Source organism: Phyllostomus discolor, chromosome 6, assembly GCF_004126475.2.
Source record: "Phyllostomus discolor isolate MPI-MPIP mPhyDis1 chromosome 6, mPhyDis1.pri.v3, whole genome shotgun sequence".
In the NCBI taxonomy this organism is placed as follows: domain Eukaryota; kingdom Metazoa; phylum Chordata; class Mammalia; order Chiroptera; family Phyllostomidae; genus Phyllostomus; species Phyllostomus discolor.
Window position 1 is genome coordinate 86,246,341 of NC_040908.2, and position 14,702 is coordinate 86,261,042.

Consider the following 14,702-nt stretch of genomic DNA (forward strand, 5'->3'; position numbering starts at 1 on the left):
AAGTGTTCCACTCTGTGCAGTGCTGTGATTCCAGTTTGATGCCTCAGCAAACTTCCAAATCATCACACAGTATGGATTTTCAGAGACTGTTGCCAGATAGTCAAAATGTGAATATATTCATTGAATGTCAAGGGTCTGTTGGACCTGTCTACTGAAAATAAGTGTCATTTTGGTCACATGGTTAATGACTTGAGCAAATTGTATGTAAACTGAGACCTGGATAAGTTGTTTGGCCTGTAGTATTAGTATTTTCTTTGCAAATATGGATGCCCTCTACATGTCCTCATGCTCTGACATCTCATGTGCTGCTGTAGCGTCCCTTCCCCGCACCTGCCCCTCCTCGCACCCACACTGGAGATTGGCTCTGCCCCACCTAATGGCTTTAGGACTGAATTTTGGGAAGAGAAGAGGAAGAAGAGCTTCATATTCTTTTTTTATTTTCCTTTACTTGTGGAAGATGAATATTGCCAAAAGTGAATGAGGTAAACTAATACTCCGGTATAAGAGTCTGGGCATAGTCATTCATTTATTCACTCACAGACTATGGATTGAGCCCTTTTTCATGGCACTGTTCTAAAAGTGGGAGATACAGCAGTTAGAGAGGTGAAGTTCTATCTTAGGGCCTGTCATTCTAATGGAGTATAAATACAGCATGCCGCTTCTGTGTTCATTTCTCTTTGTGTTATAAATGTCACCTGTGCATTACTCACTGATGTCCCTAACCCCATTTCCTGTTAAAGAATATCAAAGAACAGTCACATTTTTGCTGCATACCAGCTTTTTGAGCAGTTCTTAAATTGCTTGATATGGGACTATAGTTTGACTGTGGCTAAGATTAAGTCCTGAGGGAATTCTGAGATTCTCTTCAGAACTGAAGATTGCTGTAAAAGTCCATTTCTGCACGGAGGGTTGTAGAAAGTCTGTCACCAAAATGTGAACTGAGTGCAGGAGAGAGCAAGAGACAGAGACACAAAGAGAGGAAACTAGCTTAAAAAGAAAGAACTGGCAGTCAGCTTACACTACATTAATATTTGGATGGATGGATGGATGGATGGATGGATGGATAAAAATAAAAGGGAAAACCTGAGTACTAGGGCGCTTTCTTAAAATGAAAACTTGGCCCAGCATTTCCATTTGTGCCCGCTGAACTGGAGACATCAGGGATTGGCAGCCTGTCTTCCACAGACATCAGTAAGAGCAGATTTAAATCTCCACAGCAGAATGCTTTCTAACCCTGATAAATAGGGCTGGTAATTGAATTAGAAACATTCTGAGCTGTCAGCTAATTTTGCTACTCAGACCATTGCTTTGTCCAGGTCTGTTTCATCTTTGAATCCCTTAAGTGACTTGCTTACTGGTAAGGGAAGTGTTTCCATTGCTATGATATAGGCATATATTTTACGTCTCCCTAAATTATGCTGCCTGTTTTTCCCCAGGGCAATACTTAGGTATTTCAAATTATTACAGACATTGTTACATGAGTTTTGATAGGCATTAGTTTTGTTCTAATTTGTGATTCAGTCTAATCTTTGTTTCCCTGAGTGTTATGGTGTACACACATGTTATTCCATTGCTCAGCTGCTTTTTTTCAGAGGCAAATAACCAATTTCATTTCCCCCTTTCCAACAGTAATACAGTGTAACACTTTAAAAGCCCCTAGTCCTGCTTATCATATTAAAGCTATTAATGGTAAAGAAATTAATCTAGAACAGCAGCTGTCGTTTTAGAAATGAAGAATTCAACCCAACTTTTTCTTTTGGCTTAAAAAAAATCACAGAATGTTCCCATTCCACCTCAGAGATGTATATATTGACTGTCCCTCACTTCCTCTTCTTGAAGAAATTAGTAGTTTTTTATGCTAAAGGAAAATAATTCTATTAAAAATCAAACTAGAAGCTGCAGGAGAAAAGGAGGTTCATCTTCTAATAAGGATTTTTCTTGTACCAAGCTCTTATGATAGATTCTTCTTAGCTTCTGATTATATTTAGTCCTCACCTCTTATATAGCTTTGTGTTTTGGCTTAACTAGAAATGCCTCCTTGCTTCCTGAACACATTACCTAGAATTTGATGTTGATTTTCCTACGACTGTACACTAAGGGGGCATGGCAGAATCATGCTTCAGTCTCTTGATGTATCCAGGTCAGACCAGTGTTTGTCCTTAGCAAGATGGTTATTCCAAACCACACATTTGGTTAGACGTTGAATTCCTCATTAAGAGCAGGAACCCTCTCCATCCATCATTGTATTACAGGTACTTAACACTTTGCTTGACCTGGTGCTCATCCACTTGTGATTGAACTGAGTTGAATTAAATTAAACTCACATCTCAATTGTATAAAATCCCTCCATTGCCCCCTTCATCAGCCCTTTCTTCCTTCTTTCTACCCACCCATCCACCCATTTGTTTTTCAGCACTTACTATGTGACAGACACTATGCTACTGGTTAATAAGACAGTCTGACTCCCAGAAATTTGGGGTTAGAGGACAGACAGTCATCAAGTTAACAAATAAATATATAATTACATATTATGAAGTATAATGAGAAACACACAAGGTTCACCAAGAAACATTAAGTGATAGAAGAGGAAGTCTAGGCTTTCCTAGGATGGTTGGAAGACCTCTCAAAGGTAATTTTTAAGAAAAGGAATGAAAAGTGAGATAGGTTTAGTGATGAGAAAAACAGGGTGGAAAAGTGTTCCAGGCAGAGGGGGAAAGCACATGCAAAGGACCTAGGGTAGAAAAGAACTTCAAATTTTGAGGAACTAAAGGAGGCTAGCATGGTGGGATTGTAGCGGGCAAGGAAGAAAATGGCACAAGGTGAAATGGGACAGGTAAGCAAGGGCTAGATCTCCCAGGGCTTTGTAGGCCATGAGAAAGAGTTTAGATTTTATTCAGGCAATTCTCCCGTGGCTGCTGGGTGAACAGGGCATTTAACCTAAGATGCCTATAGATTTGCTTATGAATGGACAGGTTGCTTTTCTTGATTAGCATATCTTGCAATGTTGGATGGATAAAATGAAATAATGTATTGTAAATGCTTCTTCCACACCTATGCAGCCCTGTGTTTGTCCTCTCTTCTGAATGTGTATATTATCACTTGGAACTTCTGTATCAGCTGTTTAGTATTTAGTATATTCTAAGTTATGGACTTGTCATTCATATCTTATTTCTACCAACTAGGTTATTAGCTCTTTGAGAACAAAGACTTTGTCTCACCAGAGCCAGCACACAAAACCCTACAAGAGTAACACATAGGTTTGTTTGTTTTAAGGATTTGAGATTTCCTTTATTTAAAAATTTATCTATTGGTTTTTAAAAATAATTACAAGTAATATATGGGGAGACCAAAGTAGGTTTATAGTTGTTCATATGGAAAACAATACAATAATCCATAAGTAATGATACAAGAATAAACTGTTTTGTGTACTCATAATGGTAAACCTAGTTTTGCCCCACTCTGTATTTTGCCTAGTTTTGTATATATGTTTGAAATTTTTTTGTAACAAATGGAAAGCAAGGTAGATTATAAAATAAAAAGCAATATGGGATAAAGTAGAAAAGACAAATTCCCTGGTGTACCCTAGGGGAAGCATAATTGTACTTTAATTGATACAGTTAAAATTGCCTTTTTAAGTGGCTGTGTAGTTTTCCACTTTCAATGGCAATATTGGCTTTCTAATTCCTCACCAGTGTTTGATAATGTCAGGCTTTTTACTTTTTACTAACCTGAGTATTAAAATGTTGGGAGCCGACCAACAGCTGACCTTTGACACAGTTGGGTCAGGTGAGAAGCGTCTGCACAGCAGAAGCGGCTGTGGCCCCGTCTCCTATCTATCTCTTCCCATATGCCTGTCCCTATTAGCATCAGGTGGTGGGATTTTTGGGTGCCTGTGCTTTATAGCAAGGGACCTTGCATGATGCCTCTGGTTCTGCGTGAAGTGACTTGCTGACCACTAACTGGGGGCCCCTGGTAGCCCTGGTGCTGCCCACTCCCCCCACCTGGAAAGTTAAGGATAGATTTAAACTATGGGCAGACTAGCTGCCAGAATGCTGGAGGAGGCCATTGCTAGGAATGTTTAAGGAGTTACCATTCAAAAGCTCAAGATTTATTAGAACCACTACCTTTCCCATGCCCTGGGCAGGAGCGGTTATTGATGGGACCAGGTAGATAGAGAAGGAAGGAGTTTTAATTTAAATATAATAATCTCAGTACATGGAAATATAATATGGCCCCCCCAGATATGTAGTTAATAGATCTAGGCAAAAAATCATTTATCTAATTTAGATAATCTAATTTCTATAAACAATAACTAATTTTTAAATCACTCCTTGTACCCCTTTGATTTAGACCAATCTATAGAAATTTAGTAGATATTTAATTATAATCAGCATTTAAAAGTTCGTGCTCATATAGCTTCGTTGGCTATCTGACTAATGACCCTCTTGGTCAAAATAACCTTTGTTTAATATGGTTGATCTGTGAGACTTCCTGTATTTTTCAGTTATTTCTTTGTTTAACATGATTGATTTGTAAAACCTTCTGTGTTTTTAGAAATGATTTCTGTGGTAATCGTTTTTGTTTTAATAATCACATTGTGTACTGAATGTTGTATAACCTCCCCTATAAAAATAAAGACTGATTTTTCTCAGTGAGTCAGTCAGGTCTAGAGAGCCTCACTTTCCTCTGGCATCACATCTGGTGTCTGTCTCTTTTTGCCTGAGCCGTTCCTATTTCGGGGACCCTGAGACCTGCCAAGGCTGGACCCTGGCATTAAAAAATGTATCTAAATTTACATTTCCCTGATAAGTGAATATTATTTCATATTTTTATTGGTACTTACATTTCTCTTCTCTGTTCACATCCTTTGTCATTTTTCTACTGAATTGTCTTTTTATTGATTGCAAGAATGCTTTATATATTCTAGATACTAATCCTTTGTTAATATTATAATATTATTGTAATCCTTTGTTAATACTGTAAATATTTTGTCCCAATCTCCTTTATTGATCTACCTTTGTTTCAGTTGACATTCAGCAATAATGCATAGTGACCTTTCTCTTTCAGGATACAGAGCATCTTTGCTCATGGTGTATCCCATGTATAGCCCAAGATGGTGTTCTGAAATGCCCTTTCAGAACTTTTTGGTGTGGTCTGTCAGCACACCAGGAAAAACAGTCATCACCATTTACTGTCTTGGTCCAATAGACTCTTTTAGTTTTTTAGCTATTTTACAAATAACATTGAAAAATAAGAATAAAAGGATAGTAAAACAAGAACTTCATTTGAAACTTTAATAATAATTTAAATGTAGCAACCCCAAATCTTTATTCCATATTCTCCTGATTTTGAGTGTGTATGTGTGTGACACATACTGTGACACAACTAACTGCTCATCTGCTGTCATGCGTAAACTTGGAATATATCCATCTTGAAAACACTGGTTCTGGGCTTCAGGTATATCTCTAATGGATTCTAACTTATTACTCTGGTTGTTCTTGCACTTGTATCATCAAAATGCAAAATTTGAGGAATTTTTTGAAATCTTTAATGACTCAGTTTTGTCAGAGAGAGGAAAGGTATCTTTTTTGCTCTATAATTCAAACATTTTCATTTTTGGATTTATAAACACCAATTAAAATGTCAGTTCATTGAATTGTTTTGTTTCTTTATCATGTATATTTTTTCTGTTGCCTTTGTTTATGAACCTGCCTTCAGCATTTGTCCATTTATGAACTTTATTAAATAAAATTTGGCACACAGATCTCATAAAAGATGTAAGAATATGGTCATATGCCCTGTTAGCACACAGGATGGTCCGGGTTCTTGTTGCAAAACAGAGCATGAGAAAGTCTGTCCGCGTGAATCACTAAGTGAACGACAGCACCTGATTTCCTTTGTGTTCCTAGAAACCCATGGTTTACTCATTAATTCTTGAGTTTGAGGAAATTCATTTAGTATTTTGTCATTTGAAGATGCATAAATTTTGCCACATCGTCAATCTCACCACCATCGGAGTCGTGATTGCTGCTGTTTGTCCCGTTGCACTCGTCTGCGGCTTTGTCTCATGGCCCAGTGTTTCCATCAGTTTTCTTCTCGTTGCCACTAGTGACTGAAAGTTTTTCAGTTCTGAATTCTCAGCTGTGTTCAGTAGAAGCTGAAAGCAGACTGCAAAAATAGTGTCTTCAGTCTTTTATACCTTATTTAAAGATGATGCAGTACTTTGGGCAATGCAGTAAGAAAATTGAAGGATAATGTAGTAGTGATTTATTTCATATTGTACCATTCTTTTTGATAATTTCATATTCCTTTTCTTATTATTTTAGTCATTTTTTTAAAAAAAGGCCTAGTTGTAAATAATCCAAGATACAGACAAAAATAATACTACTAGGATCCTGTAGTATAGCTTAAATTTATAAAAGGCTACAGTGGATCCACATGATAATTACAAGATAAAATGAACTTTATTCTTTTTATTTAATAAATATAATCTCTTTGTTCTTTGGAAGATTCTAGGAAGGTTAACATTATGAAATAATAACCATCCCAAATAGGAATTTGTTCCAAAAAGAAAGTCAAAAACTAAAATTGGGCCCAGTGGCCCTAATGTTATACAAAGGACTGAGTTGGCTGGCAATACATGCTGATTCTGTTAATGAAGCTTTTATTGTGGAATCAACTGGAATGGAAATGACACTTAATTAGTTTTAGCCTTTCTTTACTACGCTTAAGCGTGCAGGAGTTTACTCTGGCTTACAGCCTTTTGTTCTGACCTTCCCCTACCTGTATAGCATGGACAGAAAGAATAAATTCACTTCTTTCTCACTCAGGTTGGTGCTTCCTCTACCTGTTCCTTTTGTTTGCAGGAGCCCTGCTGATTAATCTCACGTGTCTCTCTTCTAAACTCTTTTCTCTGTCCAAGCTCTTGAGCTGGGAGATGTTGAGGTAAGGTGCATCTCTGTTGAGCAGGGAGCACTGCCAGTGTTCCATCTGGGAAGACTCTATTAGGGGTGTGTATGCCAAGCACGGTATCATTGTGTGCAGGCATCTCAGGCGTCTGCCAACCCCAGGGGCAGGCTGCCAGTATGAGTGCCACGTTGACATGACATTTACAAGTTTAGAGTCTGGAAAAGGACTGGCAATGGAACACCAGTCATGGTGTAGGGTGGCAGTCACTGGGCCAACTTTAACTCAGAAATCACAGTCAAGAAGTAATACTTGATACAGGGTTTGAAGCTATCACTCCCACTTTTTCTACAAAGTGATGAATTGCGTTAGCCTGTTCCTAGGCTATAGGATAAACCATAGTGGTTGGTGCAGAATCTGGAATCTAATCTAGATGTGAATGAGGGCTCTGTCGCTTACTGTGTGACCCTGGCGCAGTTATGTAAATGTCAGTTCCCAGCTATAAAGTAGGGATAATAATATAATTTTCTTCCTAGGGTTATTGGATGGATTAAATAACAACTTTTAAAGTGCAAGCACTTTTCCCAGTGTTTGTCTAATGTTAAGTGTTCAATAAATGTGAAGTATTTTTCACGTTTTTCAGAAACTCATAAGGAATTCAGTTTTCCATCTGTCCCTGTATTTTAGTAACAAATATACACATATTGTAACTTGCCAGGGACATGTCATGACATGAGCGTGTGTGTGAGACTCTCTCTTTGATTTAAGAATTGCAGGTACACTTTGCACAAGAAGCCTAGGACATACTTTTCTTTATCTCTCTAGGAAAATTTACTGCTAGAATCAGGGTCATTTCAGCATCTCTACAGTTTCTTTGTTGCAGAAACCATTGGGTATTAAGAATTTATTTCAGTAATAGCAGTCTTTTGGCCTGGAACTTCCCTATGGTATATTCTAAAACAAAGTGAAGACCTAGAGCTGTTTGGAAAGTTATACTGTGGCTTGATAGGGAGACTGTGTTTTTGTGTGGGTAACAAGGTACTTGGTTTTAAGTCTTTTATCATGATCTAGTAGCCAAATAACAGACTTTTTGTGTGTGTTGCTTATATAAAATATAATCCTTTCTGTAGTACTTAGTTTATTTCCTTGAATCATTTTCAATACCATTAATAAATTCTATCAGATGATAAAATTCTGACTTTCTCCCCCCCTTGTTTTTCAGATCTTCAAAGCTACTACGGGCATTTTATGTCCCCTTCCTGTCAGAACAGTATACAGTGTATGCAAACTACACCATCCTCAAACCCCGGAAAACAAAGCACAGCAGGAAGAAAAGTGGAGGTTAGCAGCACACCTCTGACCCCAAAGGACAACCATCTGTTCTAATGATTACACTGACAGGACTCCCTCCAAGTCATCGCTTGTAACATTTGTAATAAAGGCCATCTGACACCAAATCTGGAATCTGGGTGCTTTGGGCTAGTCAAAGTTAATCAAATTCACTTCTTGCCTGTGTCTCTGTTCTGCAAACTTTTTGAAGCTAGGCAGAGAAAGGTCCTAAAGTCCAGGTAGATGTAGTGTTTCACATCTCATTGTTTTTCTTCTGTTCAATTATTTATTAGACCGGAGAAGAACAGAATCAACTCATAGGAAGAACTGAACATCTCTGAGCTGGATGGCTGTATCAGGCTGTTCCCCACACTCTGGCATCTGAGAACTAACAAGCTTCTCTTGGGCCATATGGGCTTCTCCACCAAAGCTGTTTGGCAACTTCGAGCAGACCTTGTTGTTCAAGTCCTAGTGCTGAAAATAAGCACAGCACAGTTTCCTGCCGACATGTCCTTTTCATCTCGAGCAAGACTAAGCTTCTCTGAAGTGCTTCACGGGACTAGGACCCTGTCCTGGAGATATCTCAGGAAAAAGGCAACTATTTGAGGAACTGTGACCTCATTTCATTATTTAGGATGCCTCTTATTTTCATTTTACCTCCTTTACAACAAATTGCAACTATGAGGGTTGTTTTGTTTTTTTAAGTTTTAGCATATAATTTCTTGAATTCAGGACTTTCTTCTGTACAGGTTCTAGACAAGACTATAACTGTACAGGACATAGTTGGAGAAAATTAATTCTATCAACTGGTAGATTTGGATAACATCATATTTTTAAGTAATGCATTCTGTTGTCATTTCTGAAGAGATTGAGAACTTCTCTTTTTTAAACAACCCTAGTCAAAAAGACCAGTGTAGATTTATAGCACCTATTTTTGAGTCTGTATATGGCAAAGCACATCTTGCACGGGGCACTTCTTGTCTGGTAGGCAATTGTAAGGATCTAATATTTTGATAAGTATATACTATTACTTTACCCTTAATGCATTATTTCATAAACACTTTTGCATGAATCTCATTTGATGTTCTCCCACAACACGAGGTAGACAAAGCAAGTGGTTTTATACCTATTTTACAAATTAAGAAACTGAGGCTACAAGGGGAGATAAAAGCATACAAAGTCACACAGCCAATGACAGCACTAGGACTGGAACCTAGGTTGCCTAACTTCCTTTCTAAATATTACTTGAAAGAATGGTGAGGTTGCCTGGAGACCTAATTGATAATGTAACCTTATATTTTAACAAAGAATTTTACCTGTATTTCTTTTGAGTCCTTTGGAGCCTCCAGTCTTTCTGTCAGTTAGACTGTCATCACAGCAGAGCTTCAGAGTGCAGCCTGGCTGGTGGCAGGAAAGCAGTGCTCATGTTGGGAGTCACGCTTCTTTGTGGCCACACAGGATCCAGTATTCCGTTTCCGTAGTCCATCTGGGGTCACATAATAGGTGCCTTATTTCCCTAAGAGTAAATATGTCTAGTACCTGCAAAGAGGTTGAATCTATTTTTCAGAGTTTCCATCTTTGGTTTTTCAGAGAAGGGCTTTTGATAAGAACTGCCTGAGAGGAGAAAAGAAGTGAAAAGGGAAGAAATGACTAGTCAGCATATAAAAAGCCTCCCATCTGAGGGAAGATCTGAGATCCAGTAGAAGCACTGGTGTGGAATGATAATAGCAGAGTGAAGAGAAACTGGTGTCCCACCTGCTGACTGAAAGTTCCTGGCATTTCATTCTCAATACTTGATTACTTTTTTCCTAAATTTTGGCACATTTGGTCTGACTACAGGATACAGAGTTTTCAGTGAAATGCCTTGCCACACCTACATGGATTGTGCACTTATGTGTGTGCTTGTTTCACAGTGGCTAACGCCCTGGACTTTCTATAAAGGTGAATAAGAGCGTTCAGCAACAGAGGTCCATGCTGAGTAGCTTTATGTAAATCAAAGTGGTACAGTGCTGATCTATTTTATTATCTTGCACGTGAAGAAAAAGCCTTCTGAGTAAGAACTTACTGTAATGTAGCACAGAAGAAGGTCATGATTAGTCCAGAAATTTCTTGGGAATATCAGTTCCTACCCCTTTTAAAACCTGATTTTGGTTTTCTTTAGGGAGAGCACAATAAAGTGCAGACACTATGCCAATGCTACAGGTCAGGGGTAGAAAGTGGTTTTTGTTATGGAGGCATTTTTCACACAACACATTTATGAACACATTAAAAAATCTCCATCTAAGCCCTGGCTGGTGTGGCTCAGTAGATTGAGCATGGGCCTATGAACCAAAGGGTTGCGGGTTTGATTCCCAGTCTGGGCACATGTCTGGGTTATGGACCAGATCCCCAGGAGTGGGCATGTGAGACACAACCACACATTGATGTTTCTGTCCCTCTCTTTCTTCCTCCTTTCCTCTCTCTAAAAAATAAATAAATAAAATATATTTTTAAAAAATCTCCATCTCAGCAATACAGTGAGGTTAGCTTTGCCTGTGAAAAAAGATTTTCAAAACACCTGGTCAAAGTAACATTTTTCCTTTAGAGAATCGTAGTTCCTCATGAGCTGACTGCTCTGCCCATTGTAAGGATAAAGTGTCTGAGGTACTTAGTTCTCCATAGATTATTGAATATCAAGGGATGAAGGACTATAGATTAGTTGTTCTAACCTTTGATTATGTTAAGAGCAGGTGTACTTGGCAATCCAGGACTCTGATCTCTGATTTCTCAAGCAGCCATCTCTGAACACTGCATCTTATGACAGAGTCCCATTACTGACCCAAACTGTGTAATAGGCATCTAGTATCAGTTTGCCTGTCACCTGGTAGTTGTCACCTGAAAAGAAAGAAGACTGGCTACTTTAATCTCTTGGGATAGTCACGGAAAATTGAAGCCCATACTCGTTATTACTAAATTCAAGTTTAGGAACAGGTTGTTTTAAATCAAGGGTGGTTCCTAATCCCAACCATTGATCTGGGTCATTTTCCTAGTTTTGAATTCAGGGAAAGGCCCATGAAAACCCCATGTGGTTCTGCAGCATTAGGTCTGGAGTGACCGTTTGGGCAAAGCATCAGTGGCAATCCATTACGTTTTGCAGTTCAAGGGGTTTATTCAGATAAGAACTCACTGTGATTGTGCTATCTTCAGGCCAGTCTGAGGCAGCTCTGCTTTTAATTTGGTTAATTTTATTTCCTCTCTAGAGGGAAAAGAGGCACAATTTAATCTTTGCCTCCACAGGCATATTAAAACTCATGTGTTAATTCATTCTTATGCGCCTACATTAAGTTGAATGCCTTCGTAAATCGATAAATGGACATGTGCTCAGCTTTAATACTTTTTGCAAGAGAAGGATCAGACTTCCTTAGGGCATTGCTGGATTTCAGAGGCTCTCTGGTGTTTCAATAAATCTAAATGAATGTTGCCTTCAATTTTTCCAGTGTGCATAACCACGTGTTTCATGCTGCAAATGAAATCATGAAGCAGTACAGCGCTGAAACAAGAGTATTGTCCAATATATTTGTCTAATCTTTGTGCTTTATTTCATGTGTCAGTGTTTACATTACATACCTGTATTTTCTGTGAAAGAAAAAAGTTAAATAAATCTTGGCAGTTTGATTTTCCTTAAGTTAATATTTTCTCTCTTGCTTTTTTGAGCTTTTAAATCTTTGGTGGAGATTGGAAACTGAAGCTCAAGCCCTTCATCTACTTCACTCCCACCCTTCAATGTATAGACCTTCCTTCCACAGTCCAAATAGCTGAAAATAACTTATTCTGAAAGTTCTAGGAAGAAGCCTTTGGGAAACCCATTGAGGGTTAGTTTTATTTTATTTGTAGAAAAACCATGCACAGTAGGAATTACTCAGGATGTCATTGTAACTAAAAAAAGAGTTTTGGAGTCCATCTTATGTTTTTAGATTAAGAATTTTCATCATGTGGGTATCTTAATATTCATAGAAATATGCTAGTAATATTTAAAATTGCAGTGACTTCCCCCTTTGTCAGGAGTTGTTAAGAGCAAAACAACTTTTTTATTAATGAATTCCTAGTATCATTCTTATACCTTGCATCTTGTAGCCACCTGGTTTTACACTATTGGTTGTCACTTTTCTTTCCATAGGACACAAAATGCCCATAAAACTTAGTTTGATTTCTTTCTCCCAAGTTGTTTTACAGATGGATACTTTATTAATATAATTGTTTCCCCCTATTTAGAAGGGTCACCTTTCTCTACCTTCATTACTTTTATTTATAGGGCCAGCTCAAGCCTCCCTCTGTTCTAAGAAGCCTTTCTGGACTTCAGACCTCTTTAATTACTTCCTTTCCTTAACCCTTTTGAGCACCTTACTAATGACATAGAATCTTAACACATATTCCTTGTAAACCTGCCTTTCCAGGGCATTGCTGGCATGTCTGGGGGCAAACCATTTATTTGGGTCATTTTCCTAGTTTTGAATTATGGGAAAGGCATTTACGCATTTCCATGAGCCTGCTGGTACTGCACATGTGTTGGGAACCTCCCTGCCTGGTTTCAGGAGCTGTAACGCCCCCCCCCCCCCCCCCCCCCCCCCCCCCCCCGCCAAGGCTAAGAAAGCGACCTTTGGACTGTAAGCCACTAATGAGACAAAGCTTATCTCCCTGGCTGGAGCACCACTTCTGTTCCTTTTTCTTCACCCTGCCTGGCCCTCAATGCTTGATCGGTTAACCAATGATGGGTAAGATTCCCCAAGGGGGGAACGACCTAAGACAGGTCACGCGTAGGCCCCAGGGAAGAACCTGGGAGGCTATGGAGAAAGGGGTTGATGGACCCTCGCCCCTCGGCTTTGACAAAGCCTGAGTCCTCATTCTGTCTGGGAGAAGTCTCCTCATCTCTTGGCTGCCTTACTTCCCCTGCCTGATTTAAGCCTGAAACAATGACAGAGGGTGGTACAGCCATATGCTGGAAAGGGTGGGTTCCCCAGGGGGGATCAGGCCTAAGAAAGAATATGTAAAATCCTGTGAAACCTGCTTTGTTTAGAATGCTCTCAATTAAATGATAAGGGTCCAAGCAAGAAGTGAGTTTGTTCCTCAAAAGCTTTATAGCTCTCTGGCTCTCTGACCCCGACTCAAAATAAGCCCTCAGAGTTCTTTGTTATGTATTGTTTGATCCTTACTGCCTGACAATGATTAATGAGCTTTACCTGTGTTCCTGTGCAAAACGAACCTAATAAAAGCCCATTGAGGAAAAAGCTCTAGATCCTTCTCCTTTGAGAGATTGGCCTCCTTTCCTCCCAAAGCAGATCAGGTCTTGGTAGACTTATTCTCATCCGTGGCGGCCGGGATGGGGGGGAGGGGGCCCTATGGGCAGAGCCCCCTCCCACACACATGTTTATGGATAATGAAGAAAGAAAAGCAAAAGGAAACCTGAAACTACTACACAATTGTTGCTTTCTATTTGGCAGATTTCTAGGCCACAGAAAATATAGCAAGTCATCCATCCTATAGTACCCAAAGGGCCATTCAGAAGATGTGAATGAGGCTTAATATTGTGCATGTTTTAGGATTTCTGAGTACATGCGCTTTCACACAAAAGCAGATTCCTCAGAGTACCTTCTAAAAGGAGAGATCGGGTACCTTCACTGAATTTTTCTCTTATTACTTGATTTTGGAGGGTCTGACTTAGCCCAGGAGACCATCTGAGTGAATGTGAGGCGGGAAGCGTATCTTCCAGAGTGAGGACATGCTCTGTCACTACCAAGTGCATTCTCTGCTAGGAAAAGGAACTCTTAATTGCTAGATGCCTTTGTAGTGATACATTCAAATTCAATAATATCAACTAGCAAGTGATTTTTTTAGAACTGAAAGCTGTTTTGGCTCTCTTAGCTATGGAGTTCAACAGGGACCAGACATTGAAACACGTTGTAACTAACAGGTTTGGTAAATGAAATGTGGGAAATTCAGATAAGGGATGTGAGATGACACAACTGTAGTGACATAGATTGGGAACTTTTATTGTACCTTCTTAGAATAAATAATTGTAATTAAAGTAACAATTGGGTTAAATAGCATTTTACCTGAGTATGAACATTTTTTAAAAATTATAAGCAAATCTTAAGGTATCTTCATAAAATACTTCAAGGTGGTAGGACTTTTTGGTTTAGCTTCTATTTTCTGGGCTGCTTGTTCTATCTTTACATTCCTGGAGATGAAAGTATAAACCAGGTGACTCTTAATGGTCCTAACAGCCAAAAGATTTGTGTGAGTTAAAACAAATTTCTTTATCACAAATCTACAACGATGGGTATCAGCCAAGATCTGCCTCACGAGGCTTTGTCTCTGACCTGCATTTGCCTGCAGAAACAGTATTTGGCATCCCTTGGGTTGGTCTGTAATTTGCCCTTTTAACTCTTCAGTCCCAGGTTGCCCAAGGACAAGGGTATCATTTCTGGCCT

The 14,702-nt window shown here is 39.0% G+C and overlaps 1 protein-coding gene across 2 annotated transcripts in view; it reads left to right on the plus strand.

Annotated features, from left to right (window-relative positions):
- The window catches only part of ALG9 (ALG9 alpha-1,2-mannosyltransferase), a 134,935-nt gene extending 123,036 nt beyond the window's left edge, over positions 1-11,899 (plus strand). For both annotated transcript variants that reach the window (XM_028515821.2, XM_036028585.1), the window contains 2 exons: positions 8,129-8,247; positions 8,529-11,899. In XM_028515821.2, the coding sequence (XP_028371622.1) occupies positions 8,129-8,247; positions 8,529-8,566 (157 nt within the window). In that variant the 3' untranslated portion in view covers positions 8,567-11,899. The remainder of the gene's footprint in view (positions 1-8,128; positions 8,248-8,528) is intronic.
- Positions 11,900-14,702: the final 2,803 nt, after the last annotated feature.